Source organism: Pongo abelii, chromosome 6, assembly GCF_028885655.2.
Source record: "Pongo abelii isolate AG06213 chromosome 6, NHGRI_mPonAbe1-v2.0_pri, whole genome shotgun sequence".
NCBI classification, from domain to species: domain Eukaryota; kingdom Metazoa; phylum Chordata; class Mammalia; order Primates; family Hominidae; genus Pongo; species Pongo abelii.
The window spans coordinates 88,340,901-88,361,091 of record NC_071991.2 but is presented as its reverse complement, the minus strand read 5'-3'; the positions used below and the strand labels follow the sequence as shown (position 1 = coordinate 88,361,091).

The 20,191-nt window shown below is 36.6% G+C and overlaps 1 protein-coding gene across 18 annotated transcripts in view; it reads left to right on the top strand.

The window, feature by feature from the left end:
* The window catches only part of ADAM22 (ADAM metallopeptidase domain 22), a 273,701-nt gene that overhangs the window by 176,997 nt on the left and 76,513 nt on the right, over window positions 1–20,191 (top strand). For all 18 annotated transcript variants that reach the window (XM_024250366.3, XM_002818272.6, XM_024250365.3 and 15 more), the window contains 4 exons: window positions 2,065–2,128; window positions 4,240–4,309; window positions 15,608–15,678; window positions 18,659–18,733. In XM_024250366.3, the coding sequence (XP_024106134.2) occupies window positions 2,065–2,128; window positions 4,240–4,309; window positions 15,608–15,678; window positions 18,659–18,733 (280 nt within the window). The remainder of the gene's footprint in view (window positions 1–2,064; window positions 2,129–4,239; window positions 4,310–15,607; window positions 15,679–18,658; window positions 18,734–20,191) is intronic.

Sequence of the window (20,191 nt, the reverse complement as noted above, 5' to 3'; positions counted from 1 at the left end):
GCTTTGCTATCCTCAGATGCCTGAATGATAAGACAAGTTTCTTTAACATCATAAAGGGCCTGATCTCAGTAAAAGGATCATGTTCTTCTAAAAGCAGCAGCTATCAGAATCTGTCTGAGTGGGAGCTGAGGCCGTTTGTATATTTAAGTGCTCTCCAGAGGATTTCTCAGATGGCTGGTAGCCATCCCCAGCCTACAAGGTCCAAAATGGAATTTTTTATTTTTAAAGAAATATAGGGTCTTGCTCTGTCACCCAGGCTGGAGTACAGTGGCACAATCATCAATCACTGCAGCCTTGAACTCTTGGGCTAAGGTGATCCTCCCATCTCAGCCTCCCAAGTAGCTGGGACTACAGGTGTGTGCATCACCAGGCCCAGCCTTTTTAAAAATTTTTTGTAGAGAGAGAGTCTTGCCACTCACTACGTTGCCCAGGCTGGTCTCAAACTCCTGGCCTCATGTGATTCCCCCCGCCTTGGCCTTCCAAAGTGTTGGGATTCCAGATGTGAGCCCCATGCCCAGCTCAAAACTGAACTCTTTAAAGGATTTGCATCCTTCCCTCTGCTCCTTGCTTCCCTAGGCCCATCCCGAAAAGCTCGTTCTGCATCCCCCCTCCCCGCCCACTTTTTCTTTTTTGAGACAGGGTCTCACTCCATTACATCTTTTTTTTATCTTGTTAAATGACATGTCCATTTTTCTAGTTGCTCAGGTCAAAACTTGGAGTCTTCACTAACTCTTCTCTGTTCTACATACTCTATTTCAAATCCATCAATAAATCCTACTGGTTGTACTTTCAAAATACATCCGGAATTTGACCAATTCTCACCACCTCTACTATTACTGCTCTGATCTAAGCCAGCATCTTCTTTCACCTGGATTACTGCAGTAACTTCCCTGCTTCTATCCTTGCTGTGCTAAAAATTATTGTAACATAGTATCTGGCATGATCATTATAAAACTTAAGGAAGATTGTATTTCCCATCTGCTTAGAACTTTGCAGTGGCTCTTCATCTCTCTTAGAGTAAAAGCCAAGGCCCTAGGAAGTGCCCACCTAGTATGGCCCCCACGGCCCTCTGGCACCATTTATTGCCCTTCACCTGATTATTTTCTTCCATAGAATTTATCACTGTCATATGTATGTGTGTGTGTGTATATATATATATGTATATAAAATAAATATATATATTATAAATAAATAAATAAATAAATATATATATTTGTTGTATGTCCTCCCTAGAAAACTTATCAGCACCACAAGGACAGAGAATTGGTCTGTTTTGTTTGCTATTGTATCCCCAGCACCTAGAACAGTGCATTGTAGGTGCTCTGTAAACACGTTGATTGAATGAAGGAATGCATGAATGGAGGTAGGTAGCAGGTTGCAAATGGGCAGTTCGTGGTCCCATCTGTCTGGGCTCTATTCCTATTTCTGCTCTTACTGGTTAAATAATTTGGCAAGTTACTTTATCTCTTTGGGTTTCAGTTTCCTTACCTATAAAATAAGGATAGTCTTTGTCCTTCTCTTGTAGATTTGTGGAAAAATTAAATGAGTGTAAAGTATTTAGCTTGTGGCAAGTTGTTCAAATGTGTTAGCTCTTGTTACTAGAGCATCTTCCATGTTTATGGTAGGTCGGGCTTTCTCAGTATAGTCCCGGAAACCTGCATCAGGATCACCTGGAGCTTATTTAAAATGCAATTTCCTGGGTTCCAGTCCAGAAATCTGAGAAGAGTCCTGAAAGACCTGTGTTTTTACTAGCTCTTCAGATGACTTTTTGCATATGAAAATCTTGGAATTCTATGTTAGAGGAAGGAGTGATGGGCAACAGCTAGAGCATGACAATCCTGAGCATGGGGTCAGGTGAGGATGAGGTGACTCTACCCTATAAGGAATCAGAAGGAGGGGCCTTCCCTCTCAGTGGTGTGTGTGGTGTGTCTGGACGTGATGGATGGGACTGGGAAATGGGCATGGAGAAGCAAATGGGCCCTCTGGCTGCTGCTGATTTTAAAATGATCTTGTTCTGGGATGAGAGTCGATGGCCATGCCTAATGATTTTTTTGTCGTTGGCAGTGGGATGTTCTATGACGGGAACCACACATATCTCATTGAGCCAGAAGAAAATGACACTACTCAAGTAAGTGCTCCTTCTGTTTATTGTGGCAAATGGAAATGTTTATGCTGAGAGCTTTTTTCCTCTCCTTTTTTCTTTCTACTTTATTTCATTTTTATATTTTTTAGGGTTAAGATAGTAAACATATGTACAGATGCTCCTCGACTTATGATGGGTCTATGTCCTGATAAACCTATCGTAAGTTAAAATATTATAAGTAAAAAATGTATTTAATACCCTAATAAATGCATCATAAAGTCAAAAACATGTATGTTGGGGACTGTCTGTATATTTTAAACTAAATATTGAGTAAGTCAAAACCACAAGTGTTTTTTTAAAAATTTCTTGCTGGGTGTGGTGGCTCACGCCTGTAATCCCAGCACTGTTGGAGGCTGAGGCGGGCATGAGGTCAGGAGTTCGAGACCAGCCTGGCCAACTTGGTGAAACCCCGTCTCTACTAAAATACAAAAATTAGCCGGGTGTGGTGGCATGCGCCTGTAATCCCAGCTACTTGGGAGGCTAAGGCAGAAGTATTGCTTGAACCTCCTGCCACTGCACTCCAGCCTGGGTGACAGAATGAGACTCCGTCTCCAAAACAAACAAACAAACAAAAAATTTCTTTTGTTTCTTTCTCTTTTATATTGGAAATATAATACTTTCCCTTTGAGGTGTTCTGAAATCTCTATTTCCATCTCAATCCTAATGTGTTATGATCTGTCTTAGTTTGACTTGGCTACCATAACAAAATACTGTAGACTGGGTTGCTTAAACAACAGAAACTTTATCTCAGTTCTGGGCACTGAAAGTCCAGGGTGCCAGCAGGGTTGACATCTGGTGAGGGCTCTTTGCTTGAATTGCAGACGGCTGCCTTCTCGCTGTGTTCTTACATGGCAGAGAGAGAGAGAGAGAGAGAGAGAGAGAGAGAGAGAACTCTGGTTGTCTCCTCTTGTTATAAGGGTACCAGCTATACTGAATGAGGATCTCACCCTTATGACCTCATTTAACATTTATCACTTCCTCACAGGCCTTATCTCCAGACAAAGTTACCCTGGGTGCCAGGGCCTCAATATGAGAAGTCTGGGGACACACACACATTCAGTCCATAACAAATCAAATTCACAGATCTGTGATTTTTCACCCCTCCTCTCTTTTCTAGATTCCAGATTTTTCTCTGTTGTCTATTGCTTTTAAGGCTCTATGCTGATGAAGTTTAGAGAAACCTGAGTCATCTTAATCCTCTCTCTCACTTTAGCTGAAACATTCATTTCCCATAAATTAGAATAAGTTGAATTAATATTATGGACTACACAGAAACATAATACACTTTCATTCCAGCTCTGTACATACAAATGTTCTTCCTCGTATTACACAACATTACTTAAGCAGAGAGGCACATTCGTTCAAGAAACATACATGGCTTTGTCACCCATAAACCATCTTGTTTGGGAAATTCTCTGTATTGTGTATTATTTTATGGGTACCCACTGCTGCCTGTCTTGTCACTTTGCTTGACAGTATGATTTTTTTAAGATAATATGAAACTGGACTATGACATTCTAATTTTTTTTTTAGTAATTGGATGAAGCCAGATGAAATTATATTTGAGTGTTTATTAACTTTTTAGAAGAAAAATGTGACTTTTTATCTCTTGCTTTTTCATATACCTTGTATGACACTTGAATTTCAGAACAGGGTCCACTTTGGACACTTACTTATACCAGGCATCCTGCTCCCCAATACTATGAAGATTGTTAGCTCTGTAGTCTGCCTACCAAAGCTCTCTGACTTTTAAAAGGGTGCAGGGATCCGTGAAAGGAATCAGTAATAAAAAAACATTAAGTCATTTTGCCAAATGTCTTATTTGTCCTTGGGGGAATAGATTCATTCATTTGTTTTCCATTACTGTAGGCTTTGGCTTCTCTGTGAAGGCATTTTTCTTCTCATTGGATATTGCTCTGGTGCTGAGAGAATACAGGAGTGAATAGGAGGGGTTGGACAATGGTTCATCACCTCTCTAAACCCAGGAGAATGCATAGGCAAGCTGTGGTTCTTTTAAGGGTCTCCAGCTATGTTTGCCTAAGGCTGGAGATAATCCTGTTGTACATGCTTAATCACTGTTGCTTGTGTCATTTCAGGAGGATTTCCATTTTCATTCGGTTTACAAATCCAGACTGTTTGAATTTTCCTTGGATGATCTTCCATCTGGTATGATGTTCATATAGTGACTTTTTATTTAAAAGACAACTTCAGTAATTTATTTAATGCCTTAGAACTAATCTATATTTGGAATATCATTAGCCCACATCTGCTTTTGACATTTTTAGAGGGAGAGCCAAGTCACGTCAAGAGGGAGAATAAAATGCAAACTGGCCTCACAGATGAGTTTGGAAAGATGTGGAGGAAAACTTTTAAAAATTTTAAAATTCAAAATAAGGCAATAAAAGAGAAACAATATTAGAGCAAGAATTGGTCTGTGAGACAAAGTACATACAAATTCACTTTTTGTGAAATACTGGTCTTGTAAACATAGGGATGAACTCTTTTATTATTATTATTATTATTATTACACTTTAAGTTTTAGGGTACATGTGCACAATGTGCAGGTTAGTTACATATGTATACATGTGCCATGTTGGTGTGCTGCACCCATTAACTCGTCATTTAGCATTAGGTATATCTCCTAATGCTATCCCTCCCCGCTCCCCCAACCCCACAACAGTCCCCAGAGTGTGATGTTCCCCTTCCTGTGTCCATGTGTTCTCATTGTTCAATTCCCACCTATGAGTGAGAACATGCGGTGTTTGGTTTTTTGTCCTTGTGATAGTTTACTGAGAATGATGATTTCCAATTTCATCCATGTCCCTACAAAGGACATGAACTCATCATTTTTTATGGCTGCATAGTATTCCATGGTGTATATGTGCCACATTTTCTTAATCCAGTCTATCATTGTTGGACATTTGGGTTGGTTCCAAGTCTTTGCTATTGTGAATAGTGCCGAAATAAACATACGTGTGCATGTGTCTTTATAGCAGCATGATTTATAATCCTTTGGGTATATACCCAGTAATGGGATGGCTGGGTCAAATGGTATTTCTAGTTCTGGATCCCTGAGGAATCGCCACACTGACTTCCACAATGGTTGAACTAGTTTACAGTCCCACCAACAGTGTAAAAGTATTCCTATTTCTCCACATCCTCTCCAGCACCTGTTGTTTCCTGACTTTTTAATGATTACCATTCTAACTGGTGTGAGATGGTATCTCATTGTGGTTTCGATTTGCATTTCTCTGATGGCCAGTGATGGTGAGCATTTTTTCATGTGTCTTTTGGCTGCATAAATGTCTTCTTTTGAGAAATGTCTGTTCATATCCTTTACCCACTTTTTGATGGGGTTGTTTGTTTTTTTCTTGTAAATTTGTTTGAGTTCATTGTAGATTCTGGATATTAGCCCTTTGTCAGATGAGTAGGTTGCGGAAATTTTCTCCCATTTTGTAGGTTGCCTGTTCACTCTGATGATAGTTTATTTTGCTGTGCAGAAGTTCTTTAGTTTAATTAGATCCCATTTGTCAATTTTGGCTTTTGTTGCCATTGCTTTTGGTGTTTTAGACCTGAAGTCCTTGCCCATGCCTATGTCCTGAATGGTAATGCCTAGGTTTTTTTCTAGGGTTTTTATGGTTTTAGGTCTAACATGTAAGTCTTTAATCCATCTTGAATTAATTTTTGTATAAGGTGTAAGGAAGTGATCCAGTTTCAGCTTTCTACATATGGCTAGCCAGTTTTCCCAGCACCATTTATTAAATAGGGAATCCTTTCCCCATTGCTTATTTTTGTCAGGCTGGTCAAAGATCAGATAGTTGTAGATATGCGGCGTTATTTCTGAGGGCTCTGTTCTGTAACTGGCACAAGACAGGGATGCCCTCTCTCACCACTCCTATTCAACATAGTTTTGGAAGTTCTGGCCAGGGCAATTAGGCAGGAGAAGGAAATAAAGGGTATTCAATTAGGAAAAGAGGAATTTAAATTGTCCCTGTTTGCAGATGACATGATTGTATATCTAGAAAACCCCATCGTCTCAGCCCAAAATCTCCTTAAGCTGATAAGCAACTTCAGCAAAGTTTCAGGATACAAAATCAATGTACAAAAATCACAAGCATTCTTATACACCAATAACAGACAAACAGAGAGCCAAATCATGAGTGAACTCCCATTCACAATCTCTTCAAAGAGATTAAAATACCTAGGAATCCAACTTACAAGGGATGTGAAGGACCTCTTCAAGGAGAACTACAAACCACTGCTCAATGAAATAAAAGAGGATACAAACAAATGGAAGAACATTCCATGCTCATGGGTAGGAAGAATCAATATTGTGAAAATGGCCATACTGCCCAAGGTAATTTATAGATTCAATGCCATCCCCATCAAGCTACCAATGACTTTCTTCACAGAATTGGAAGAAACTACTTTAAAGTTCATATGGAAACAAAAAAGAGCCCACATTGCCAAGTCAATCCTAAGCCAAAAGAACAAAGCTGGAGGCATCACACTACCTGACTTCAAACTATACTACAAGGCTACAGTAACCAAAACAGCATGGTACTGGTACCAAAACAGAGATATAGATCAATGGAACAGAACATAGGGATGAACTCTTAATCATTTCCCTATTTATTTTTTTCCTTGTCTTTTTTTTGCTCTAGCATTTTAAGAAAGAACTATTATAGGTTAAGTTTTATTATCATTATGTGCTATTTGTGAAAGTAGTCTTTTCTTCTCATCTATACCTAAATGGACCTAGGTTAATTTTAAGAGTGTTTGTCTCCCAAGATTACTTATGATTTACTATAATAAGTTAGAAGAAAGCAAGAAATAGACAGATGTCAAAAATACAAATTTTGTGAAATATTTTCAAAAGTAAGCTTATTTATTTTAGGTTGAATAAATGGACCTAGCAACCTATGTTGCTTCGAGAGTTGCTTCCAAGTCTTCACATGACAAGAAGGGTAGTACATGCATACTTTGCCCTCCTTAGTGGAGCAGTGTTTATGCAGGGTGCGTTAGCGTTTGTCTTTGGCTGTGCTGGACTCATTTATTTTCTTCTGAAAACAGACAGCACTCTGAACATCTTTATTCAGAAGATATCTGGATATCTGGTATGGAGATGCTTCCTCCCCTATTTACTGAGCCTTATTTTAATTTTTTTTTTTTTTTTTTTTTTTTTGAGACAAAGGCTTGCTGTATCGCCTAGGCTGGAATGCAGTGACGCGACCTCAGCTCACTGCAACCTCTGCCTCCTAGGTTCAAGCAATTCTTCTGCCTCAGCCTCCGAAGTAGCTGGGACTACAGGCACACACCACTACGCCTGGCTGATTTTTGTATTTTTAGTAGAGACAGGGGTTTCACCATATTGGGTAGGCTGGTCTCGAACTCCTGACCTCGTGATCCACCCGCCTCAGCTTCCCAAAGTGCTGGGTTTACAGGCGTGAGCCACTGTGCCCGGCCTGATTATTTTAATTTTTAATCTCGTTTTAATCTTTGCAGCAGCCCTGTAAGATTAATGTTATGCCTGGTTTGCAGATGAAGAAACAGAGCTCAGTTAGTTTGTCTTTTCCAGGGTCCCACAGCTAGCAAGGGGTAAAGTTGAGTTTTGAATTATGACACTTTGAAAATGTACTATGATAGAGAAGCACAGAGGGAAATGGAAAAATCGCCAGCCTGAGAGTAATCCTAAACTAATGCTTAGATAATCACTTAGAAGTTTACATTGTCTCTTCATCAGAAAATGAAATAAATGTTTCCTAATGTTCCTTTCTCTCTAAATAAGTTTGTAACTCCTTGTCCTCCTGTAATTTCCCTAAAGAGAAATGAACATTCTCTCTTCTTCTCTCCTGCTGCCAGAGGGATAGAAGATTTAACAGAATTTACTATTTTGAAAAATCTTCAAATGGGAATATAGACTGTTCTTTCAGTGATCTTATAAAACTTTCTACAATCCCTATTCTGATAAGAAAATAAGTCATGACTAGCTGTGTGGGAATAAAGCTATAATTTAATGGGCATTACTGGGAGCAGTCAACATTAATTAATATTTAAAGTAATAAATAAAGATTTTCCCCTAAAGACTTGATTATAGTCTTGCTAGGATATAACCTTATATATATATATATTTTTTTTTTTTTTGAGAAAATTGTTCAGGGTTTCTTTCCAGCAGAAACTTTGATGGTGACTTGGCAGTTCTGCTGTTATTAAAATGATTTTTAGACACATTCTTTAAAAACTCAGGTCTGTTTCAGTTAGTTTCCAGTTTTCTCATCAGAAGTTGGCACTGTCTTTGTTCTTGCGATAGTTTACTGAGAATGATGATTTCCAATTTCATCCAAGAACAAAAAAACCAAACACCGCATATTCTCACTCATAGGTGGGAATTGAACAATGAGAACATATGGACACAGGAAGGGGAACATCACACTCTGGGGACTGTTGTGGGGTGGGGGGAGGGGGGAGGGATAGCATTGGGAGATATACCTAATGCTAGATGACGAGTTAGTGGTTGCAGCGCACCAGCATGGCACATGTATACATATGTAACTAACCTGCACATTGCGCACATGTACCCTAAAACCTAAAGTATAATAATAATAAATTAATTAATTTAAAAAAAAGAAGTTGGCACTGTCAATTTTGAGGGAGTTTGTCTCCCAACATTACTTATGATTTACTGTGATAAATTAGAAGAAAACAAGAAATAGACAAATAAATGTCAAAACTGCAATTTCTGTGAAATAGTTTCAAAAGTAAGTTTATTTATTTTAGATTGCATAAAGTTTAACTGGGTTGTGGATTATCAACATCATCATCTTGTTATGTTTTATGTATTTCCCAGCGATAGACATAGGATCAGCTGTTCCCCAAACTTGTTGGACTGTGGAACATTTGCTTTACATGGCATATACCTGTCTCAGGACTAGTGTTTCTGATAACATATTCTGGGAAAATCTTATTTCCTATGGACACTTATGCACCCAGTTAAAAAAATATGCAATGAAATATAAAAGTCTTATGTACCATTCAGTGAATTTTTACATACCTACACTCTTGTTGAGAGATAGAGCATGTCCGTTACCCCAGTAGTTTCCTTTGTACCCTTTGTAGTCAGTGCCTCCTACCTCTGCTGTTCCTTTTGTCTGTTGTAGAACTTTATACAGATGGAATCATGTACTATGTGCAGCTTCTTTTGTTTAGCACATGCCTGTGAGGTTTATGTTGTCAAGAGTAGCAATAGTTCATTCTTTTAAATTATTGAGTATGTTGTGTCCTGTGAATATACCACTTTTTGGGGGGGTGGGGGATGGGGTCTTGCTGTGTTGCCCAGGCTGGAGTGCAATAGTGCAATCTCAGCTCACTGCAGCCTCTGCCCCCTGGGTTCAAGCAGTTCTCCTGCCTCAGGCTCCTGAGTAGCTGGGACTACAGGCATGCACTATCATGCCTGGCTAATTTTTGTATTTTTAGTAGAGACAGGGTTTCACCATGTTGGTCAGGCTGGTCTCAAATTCCTGACCTCAAGTGATCCACCCTGCCTTGGCCTCCCAGAGTGCTGGGATTACTGGCATGAGCCACCGCGCCCGGCTTATACCACAATTTTTAACCTATTAAGTTGATGGACATTTGGGTTGTTTCCAGTTTTTGACTATTATGAGAAAAGCAACTATGCACGTTATTGTACAAGTCTTTTCTGTGGGCTCATATTTTCATTTCTTCCAGTAAATACCTAGGAATAAAATTGCTGGGCCATAGGGTAGGTACATGTTTAACTGTGTTGACAGTGTCCTCAAACTTTAGCATGCATCAGAATCATCTGGAGGACTGGTAACCACAGATTGCTGGCCCCATCTTGAGAGTTTTAATTCAGTATATCTTGGGTGGGTTTGGAGAATTTGTATTTCCAAAGCTTCCCAGGTGATGCTAATGCTGCTGGTGCTGGAATCACACTTTGAGAACCACTGTTTTTTTTTTTTTATATATATATATATATTTTTTATTATACTTTAAGTTCTAGGGTACATGTGTACAATGTGCAGGATTGTTACATATGTATACATGTGCCATGTTGGTGTGCTGCACCCATTAACTTGTCATTTACATTAGGTATATCTCCTAATGCTATCCCTCCCCCCTTCCCCCACCCCACAACAGGCCCTGGTGTGTGATGTTCCCCTTCCTGTGTCCAAGTGAGAACCACTGTTTTGTGAGAAATTGCTGAACCCTTTTTCCAAAGTGGGTACACTCTTTTATACTTGTGTCAGCACTCTATGAGAGTTTTAATTGTTCCACATCTTAACCAACATTTGCTCTGTCATTCTTTAATTTTAGCTATTCTAGTGTATGTGGTGGTATCTCACTTTGGTTTAAATTTGCATTTTTCTTGGTTTAATGATGTGTAGTATATACTTATTCGCCACTAATCAGAATTTCTGTCTTTTTGTTGTTAAGTTGTAGGAGTACTTACATATTCTAGATAGAAGGCCTTTGCCAAATATGCCTTATGAATATATTTTTCCCAGTCTTTGGCTTACTCATTTACTTACTTAATGGCATCTTGTGATGAACAGATGTTTTAAATTCCATGAAGTTTAACATTAGTTTTTATCATTATTGCTTTCTCTATGCTAAGTAATTTTTGCTAGCTCCCAAGTTTTGAAGATATTCTCTAGTGTTTTCTTCTAAAAACTCTATAGTTTTATTTTTTATGTTTAGATCTAGGATCCTCTTCAAATTACTTTTTGTGCATGGTGAAAAGTAGGGGTTAAGTTTTATTTTATTATTTTGTATGTGGATACACAATTATTTTAATACCATTTGTTGAAAAGAGTTTCCTTTCATCAATGAATTGTTTTGATGTCTTTGTCAAAAAGTATTCAAAGTATTAATATGAGTCTATTTCTTGACTCTTATTTTATTTGGCTACCCTTATCACACTTTGTTTTGCTTACTGTGGCTTTATATACGTTTTGAAATCGAATAACATAAATCCTCCAATCCTGTTTTTTCCAAAAATTTTTGGCTATTCTGGGCCCTTCAGATTTCCCTACAAATTTTAGAACCTGCTTGTCAATTTCTATAATTCTGGGATTTTTATTAGAATTGTATTAAAAGTATGGATTCATGGGGGAAAACTGCATATTATTAGTAGTGAGACTAAAATTTCTTTCAGTGTTTGGTCATTTTTACTGTAGATATTGTATTATCTATTGCCGTATAACAAATTACTCTAAAACTTAGTGGTTTTAATAAACAAACATTTATTATCTCATAATTTCTGAGAATCAGGAACCTGGGTGTGGTTTAGTTGGGTGCCTGTGGCCCACGGTGTCATGAGTTTGTAGCGTAACTGTCAGCTGGGACTACAGTTTCATCTGAAGGCTCAACTGGGAAGGATTAGCTTCTGAGCTCACTTATATGATTGTTGTCAGGCCTCAGTACCTCACCACATGGGCCTCTCTACAGGGCTGCCCCCCACCAACCTGGTAGCTAACTTGTTCCAGGAGATAGTGAGAGACCAAGAGAAGAGAGAGAATGAGACAGGATGCCTAAGATGGAAGCCACAGTCTTTTTGTTAACCTGATCTCAAAAGTAACATCTGATCACTTTTGCTGTATAGTATTTATTAGAAATGAGTCACAGAGTCCAGCCTTCTCTCAAGGGAATGAGATTATACAGTGGCATTGTGTTAGTTATCTATTGCTGAGGAATTCATTTTTATTATGTACAGAAAAATTAGAAAGTAGCTGAGTAATAAATTACCACAAAATGCACCTCTTAAGACAATGCACACTTATTATCTTACAGTTTCTGTGGATCAGGAGTCCAAGGATGGCTTAGATGGGTTCTCTGCTTCAGAGTCCCTCACAGGCTGCAGTCAAGGTGTTTTCTAGGACTGCATCTGATCTCAAGGCTCAACTGTGGAAGGATATGCAGTTGTCATTGGCAGAATTCAGTTCTTCTTAGCTTCTTAGACCAAGGGCCTTGGTTTCTTGCTGGCTTTTGGCTGATGGTTGCTCTCTTTCTCTTCTCCATAGGGAAGCTCACAACACTGGTGCTCATGTAATGAAAGCCAGTAAGGAAGAGAGTCTCTAGCAAGATGAGTTACAATCTTATATGATGTTATCTTGAGAAATGACAGTTCATCACCTTTGCTGTATTCCATTAGTTGGAAGCAAGTTACAGGTTTTACTCACACTCAGAGGGCATTACAAAAGGGCGTGAGTACCAGGAGGTGGAGACTGTTAGAGGTCATCTTAAAGTCTGTCAAATTCTTCTCTTTGGCCCCCAGTAATTCCTGTCCCTTTTACCTGCAAAATACATTCTCTTCCTCCCTAGGTCTCTAAGCGTTTCATCCCGTTATAGCATCTGCTCAAAGTCTGCAATCTCATTATCTAAATCAAGTCCAGGTGTGGATGAGGGTCTTTGGGTGTAATTTCTCTTAGTCCTTCTGTGTGTAAAACTAAAGAGACAAGTTATCTGCCTTATGTAGTCCCAGGATCCAATAATGGGCCAGGTGTAGACATGCCCTTCAAAAGAGGGAAAATTCGAGAAACAAGAAAGACACTGACACTACAGTTCTGAAATTCTGCTGGGCAAATGTTGACCCTTTCTTGATTGGGTTTCAAGGCGTGGAAATGATTCTCCATGACTCTTGGCTCTGTGTTCTCAGTTCTTGATTCTGCTCATCCTTCCTTTTCCATGAAAGGTAGCACATATTTGCAGCTGAGTAGTTTTATCAGTCTGCTATTCTAGTTTGCTAAGAGTTTTTATCAAGAATAGGTGTTGAATTTTGCCAAATGCTTTTCTGTGTCTATTGAGATGATCCTATAATTTTCTCCTTTAATCTGTTAATGTGATGAATCGTATAAATCGATGTTTTGAATATGAAACTAATTTGCATTCTTAAATGGGCCCCAATTGGTTATGGTAGATTATATTTGTGTGTATTACTGGGTTTGATTTGCCTATGTTTTGTTAAGCATTTTTAATGTATAGGTTCAGAAAGCATATTGGACTGTAGTTTTCTTTTCTGGTTTTAGTACAAGGGTTTTACTGGTCTTATAAGATGTGTTAGGAAAAGTTTCCAACTCTTTTTTTTTTTTTTTAAGTTTGTGTAAAAGTGGTATTATTTCTTCCTTAAATCTTTGGTAGAATTCATCAGTGAAACCATCTGGCCTTGTGGTTTTCTTGGAGAGTTTAATTAAGAATTAAAGTTATTTAATAGATACAAGATTATTCAGATTTTCTATATATACACATGTTCAAGGAATTTCATCTAAATTAACAAATTTATTGGCATAAAGCTCTTCCTAATATCCTCGTATTATCTTTTTAATATCTATAGAATCTGTAGTGATTTGCTTTCTTTATTGGTCAAGCCCTGCTGATCAATTTTATTGATTTTTGTTTTTAAGGTTTGAGTCTCACTTTGTTCTATTTGATTTGTGTTTAATTTGCTCTTATTTTTCTGGGCTCTTAAGGTGGAAGATTAGATCATAATTTACACTTTTTTTTCTTTTCTAACATAACCACTTAAAGCTATGCATTTCCCTTCAAGCACTAAATGCCTTACCTGCATCGCTTGTATTTTGGCTTGTCATATTTTTATTTACTTCAGGTCAAAACATTTTCCAAATTACCATGTGATTTCTTCTTTGTCCCATGGATTATTTAGAAATGTAGAGCTCAGTATCGAAATACTTGGTTATTTTTTTCCAAGCACCTTTTTATTATAGATTTTTTAATTTAATAGAATTGCAATAAGAGAAAATACTCTGTGTCATTTCATTTTCTTTAAATAAAATTTATTGGGACTTGTTTTATGATCTATCATAATGTCTGTCTTGGTGAATGTTTCATGTATTCTTGAAAAGGATATGTATTCTTCAATTATTGGGTAAAGTGTTAAAAATGCCAACTTAGTTAAATTGGTTGATAGTGTTGTCTTCTATATCCATATGATTCTGTTTACTTTTTTTTTCTTTCAATTACTGAGGGAGGACTGTTGAAATCCTTAACTATAACTTTGAATTTGTCTGTTTCCCCTTTCAGGTCTGTCACTTTTTACTTTATGTATTTTGAAACTCTGACATTAGGTGAATAAACATTTAGGAGCATTGTGTCTTTTTGATGAATCATCCCATTTATAATTAGGAAATAGTTTCCTTTCTCTCAGATACTTATTGTCCTGAAGTTACATTGTCTGATATTAATATTTCCTTCACAGTTCTCTTGTGATTAATGTTTGTAAGGTGTATCTTCTTCCATACTTTAAATTTAAAGTGCCACTCTTCTAAACAGCATGCAGTTAAGTTAATGTTTGTAAGGTGTATCTTCTTCCATACTTTAAATTTAAAGTGCCACTCTTCTAAACAGCATGCAGTTAGGTTTTGCATTAAAAAAAAAAAAAAAATCCGGTCTGGCAATCTTTGCCTTTTAGGCACAACATTTAGTCTATTTGCATTTAATGTAATTATTGATATGAGATGGGTTACTTTTGTAATCTTGTTTTTCTATTTGTCCTATTAGTTAATTATAAAAGAGAACTTATTCTCTTTCTCAACAAATCCCTTGTATGCCCAGGCCATAGCATTCTGAAAACATGATGGGAGAATATTTGAACATGAAATAAAGAGAGAATACTAATTTTCTTACCCGATTTTATTATTCAGCTTCTTGGTCACAGATTTCTCTGACCATGATTATTTCTCCTTTATGAACAGTATCCAAAAATAATGATAATGGTTCACCTTGAGTGTTTTATAGCATTATTCCTATAATAAGCCCCTTCAGGTTGTTCAATCATCAAAGTTTTAGGAAATCTGTACCCTGTAGAAAGATTGCAGCTTTCCTTTCACTTTGTAGAAAAATCCTCCCTTATAAATAACCTAATCTTATATTCAGAGATGAATCTATGTGCATAAACAGTTGATGTATAATTTTCATATCTGCTACCAAGAGCAGATAAATCCTGAGATTAATTTGGTTATGGGCAAAGAAGAATATAAATTAATTGGAAAAAATTAGCTCAAAACTTTGGTGTCCTATAACAATTTCTTAATAAATTATGAACTTGGGAATGTGTGATTATTTATTCTACTTCTCATGGCTCCTCTTCTTTATTTTGCCGCCTCTAGAAGGTTAGTAATGGAAGTGAAAGTCAAGTTGGCTTTTTGGAAGATTCCTAGTATATAACATAATGATATTTATAGGAGAAATATGAAAATTTTTCGAGATAAATTAGAACAGAAATAATGTTCTAGATTTTGCAAATTATATTCATCCTTTGTATGTTTATTTAGTATTAATATACTACAGTTACTTAATGTTTTGTGTGATCATTAAGTGCAACATTATGTATTATAAAATTCATAAGAAGGAAGGGCAGGTAAAACTTTGCCCTGTATTGAAGAAATCTGACAAATGCACTAAGTTAAATTAAATTTAATTTCCTTTTAGAATTTCAACAAGTAAACATTACTCCACCAAAATTTATTTTGAAGCCAAGACCAAAAAGGAGTAAACGGCAGGTATGTATTCACAGTGGTGTGTCGTGTTATTTTAAAACAATTGTCAACTGCCAATCATTTGAATCTACAGTAAGTCTGTGTGAGAGGGTGAGTATTAGTTTGGGAATTTGTCAGGGTGTGGTAAACCGTAAGGGTGACGGATCTGAAGAAGCAGTAGAAAGGGGGCCATGTTATTTCACAGATGCAAAAAAGATTCAAGATGGTGGTGATAATATGTTTCTTCATCATATTATGGGTTATGAGGCTCCTGCTTGTGGCATCTCGGGTTCTTTCTACCATAGGCTTCTTTCCTTGCCCAGATATGTACCACATCGTGGAATCCACTTGTATGGTTCATATCCTTGTATTTATTCCCTGGAAGATAATCTCTTAGGAATGAATCAATCAGGTTGTGAAGCCACAAAATGCTTTTGTCTCACTTGGGCAAAACTTTGGAGTCCAGTATATAAAATTAGGTCGTGGACTTTATGATTGTTCGACTGGATCTTGGACTGGGTAATAATAACTGTTGATATGATGCTTTAAACCAAATGAAGTCGGTACTATTATTCCCCTTTCACTGAAAGAAAAATGATGACTCTGACATGTGAAAATGACTTACTGGAATCATAGAGCTGGTAAATGGTTTAGACAAAATTAAGAGTTGTGGCATCAGAATCAAGATATCACCACCGTGGTGGTGTGGGCAGGAGAGATGGCTATTAAAAACACAAGATGAAGGAAATAGGTCTCTAGTAAGATCAAGAAGTTGAAGGAACCACGCATCTTCTTTTTATTACCTTGAAATAAAATGTGTGTTTACAGACAGATTTTTATTGTGAATAATTATTGCTAAATTTTATTGAATACTTACCTTGTACCTGGCCCTATTATAAGAATTTTAACTATATTAACACATTTAACCCTCAAAGACCTTAAGAGGAAGGTATTATCACAGGTTAAGTATCTCTTTTCCAAAATGCTTGGGACCAGAAGTGTTGCACATTTTGATTTATTTTTTGGCGGGGGGAGGATTTCAGAATATTTACGTTATACTTAGTGGTTCAGCATCCCTAATTCAAAAATTATAAATCTGAAGTGCTCCAGTGAGCATTTCTTTTGAGTGTCATACTGGTGCTCAAAAAGTTTTTCATTTTGGAGCATTTGGGATTTTGGATTTTCAGATGAGAGATACTTAACCTATTATATCCTAATTTTACTGATAAGGACATTGAACATAAGAGGACCAAGAAACTTGCCCAAAGCCACATAGGGTGACTCTGTGGTGGAGCTGGGATTCTGACCTAGGAAGCCTGGTCTCAGAGAGAGGCTTATAACCGCATATATGCCATATATTGCCTCTCAGACCCATGTGTTCCATGAATGACTACTGTGACCTTTATAAATGTTGTGAATGTTTATATATATATATATATATATATATACACATATATATATATGCTCATATATAAACATATATATATGCTCATATATAAACATATATATATATATACACACACACATATATATGAATAGGTAGAGACATACGTATCTTGAGGCCCAGTTAGATAAAATAATTACCATCAGGATTTAATGTGAAACAGTATTTTTTTGAATTATAGACTGAAAGAATAGGACAATATTCTTTTGACATGTACCCTGAAGTTCCTTATAAACATCTCAACATCTAATCGTTTGCTAAGTAGACAAACCCTTGATTTCTCTTTCTGAGAAAGCCATGGACCCATAGAGGTGAAGTACTATAAAACTGTGTGGCTAATATGGCAACTCTTTGACATTAACAAAATGTTGGGACTTGTTGAAAAGTTTACTGTGTTAACTAGTCTCTCACAAGTAGTAAAGCAGCTCCTATTGCCCTAAAAACACCCCCCTCCCTTAAAAAAGAAAAAAAGACTCTCGTCATTGGATGCACTTTAGTGTTATTCTTTGGTTTCCAACCTCAGAATTGTATCTATTATTCCCTATCACCTTGGTGTTATAAGAGTTTTTTTTTTTTTTTAAGTTTAGGAATGCAGTTAGCAATGACAAAATCCATGTGGGAGCATTTTTAAAGTTGGTTTTAATTGCAACACTCAAAACAAACATATATGTATTGATTTAAGTTTGATTGTATACCCTTATCACAAAAATGGACCTTGGACAAGTGAGCAAAACATTTTCTGGAAAAGTTTATATTGAACTATGGCATAAAGGAAAAAGCTAGCTTTACAAACCTTGTTAATGATTATATTATAGGCTAACTGTAGAGAACAAAGAGAATGGCTGCCTTAGTGGCTTTTCCCTGTAACTTTCATTGGTCATTATTTCGAAAGAGGAGAAAACTTTTTGGTGAGCAGAGAAAGCTAGCTGCAATAGATAACTCAAGACTGCCTGGGAGTTCTTAAAGCTATTCTAACAAAGACCCCATGTCATTTGGGGATCCTCTGAAACATCCTAGATGAAGGCACATGACTCACTCCCAGTTTGGAGATTAAATAATAAAAGTGCCAATCACTCCAGTCCCTGTACCCTCTCAGAGATCCTCAGAGGACCTGAAATTAAACCCAAAAGAATGCTCTTCATATGTTACTATTTTCAAGATAGACTGTTAAATGAAAATCACTGGATGCAGAAAGGAGTGAAATAAACGGAAGTACAAAATAAAGGACATATTCACATTTAGTTTTATGTGCAGAAGTATTTTTGGAAGGAACCAGTAACTTGCTGTATCCATTGTGGGGGAAGGACTAGGAACTGAGTAGGTGGAGAATAGAGGTGAGAGGAAGACATTCATCTTCTGCCCTTTTATACTTTTTAAATTTTCTGAGTCATGTAAATTTATTACCAACTCAGAAACTAAGCAAATTGATGAAAATTTTTTTAAATGCTGAAGGAATAAAAAGGGAAAATTTTATTTTGTTAGTTTCTTCCATATTTTTTAGCTTTTCGCAGCCAAGTTTAGAGGGCTGAATTAGGTGATGTTTCCTTTCCTGTGTTACAGCTTCGTCGATATCCTCGTAATGTAGAAGAAGAAACCAAATACATTGAACTGATGATTGTGAATGATCACCTTATGGTAGGATTTGCTGTTGTTTTTAAGCCTGTTTGTGCCTAGGGTAAAACTGGTGAGTGCAAAAATATGTTTAGAAAAAACAAGAAGCCCATCAAGTTGTAACCTGGAGAAGGTATTTGTATAATCAAATATATTTGTTAACTAGCAACAACCTGCAATTAGGAAATATTCATAGGTGGAAATAACTAACAGTAACTTTTGAGTTTTCAAAAGTACTTTGTGACTCATAGTATCAACTTTTGAGTTTGCTTGATTAGTAGAGGTACTAATATTTGAATCTCCACTTACTAAAATGACAAGGTTTAAAAAAATGGAAATTCCATTATATATTGAAAAAGTGAGGCACCAATTATGTGACATTTTAGTTCGCAAGGTACACCTTTATCTTAATAAAAGAAAAGCAGCTTTTCTATTTTGGTCTTACTGTGCAGAAATCATGTGGAAATGCTTACATAGCTAACCAGTGAAGATTCTTAGGATAAGAACTTGACAAAACTTTCATGTTGTTGAATCAAATTATTTTGACCCATAGTGTTTATATTCAGTTAATGGGCATATTGCAGGCAGTATGACTACATTGATAGCACAGCAATGAGTTATAATGCTAATTGTTCTATGTAACCAAAGTTTTAAACTAAAAATGTTTAATGATGCGTATTGCTGAATTTTACTTAAGTTCAGGTACAAGCGCATTTTAATTTACTTTGAACTACTTATTTGAGGAAAAAATTATCATTTATGTATGATAATTTTATGATTATTTATGTATGATTAAATACATAATTTAGATCTTAATTATTGCAGTTGCTAATAATAATAATAACACCACAATCAGGATTGAATGCTGCTTCCTTGTTCAAGCTAGGTCTAAGTTTTATCTTTCCACCTATTTGAATCCAGTGAATGTTACTGTTCCCCAGGATTTTTATAAAATAAATTATAACAACGTGTATTTTGAGCATTTTAGATAGTCACAAGTTCAGATATCCATAGACATCAGTAGACATATAAGTGAAATGAGCCAGATATAAGACAGTATAGGTGGGTAAGGCCTGTGGTGAAAAGAATGGTGCATGGCCTGTCTAAGGGGAGCAACTGCTTCTCAGTGTTTGCCAGTTATTACCAGGTGGGAATGCTAATTTTAACTGAAGCCAGAAATTGGATTTTACATGATATTTCCTGATTTTTAAAACACAATTGAGACCAACCAAAGATATATGTGATCCACATCTGCCCTGTATGCCACCTCGTTGTGACCTTTATCTTAGAGGTTTCTTCTTGCTGAATAAGTCTTGCAGAACTTTTAAATCTGTATGCTTTTAGCAGTGTTCACATCCACTTTACTGTCCATACCCCTACTTAGATTTGTATGTCTTGCAATTCATAGACAACTTTTGTATGTTTTATCATTTTGAATAACAATCCCAATAAAAATAAACCTATGAAATGGATGGATTGGGT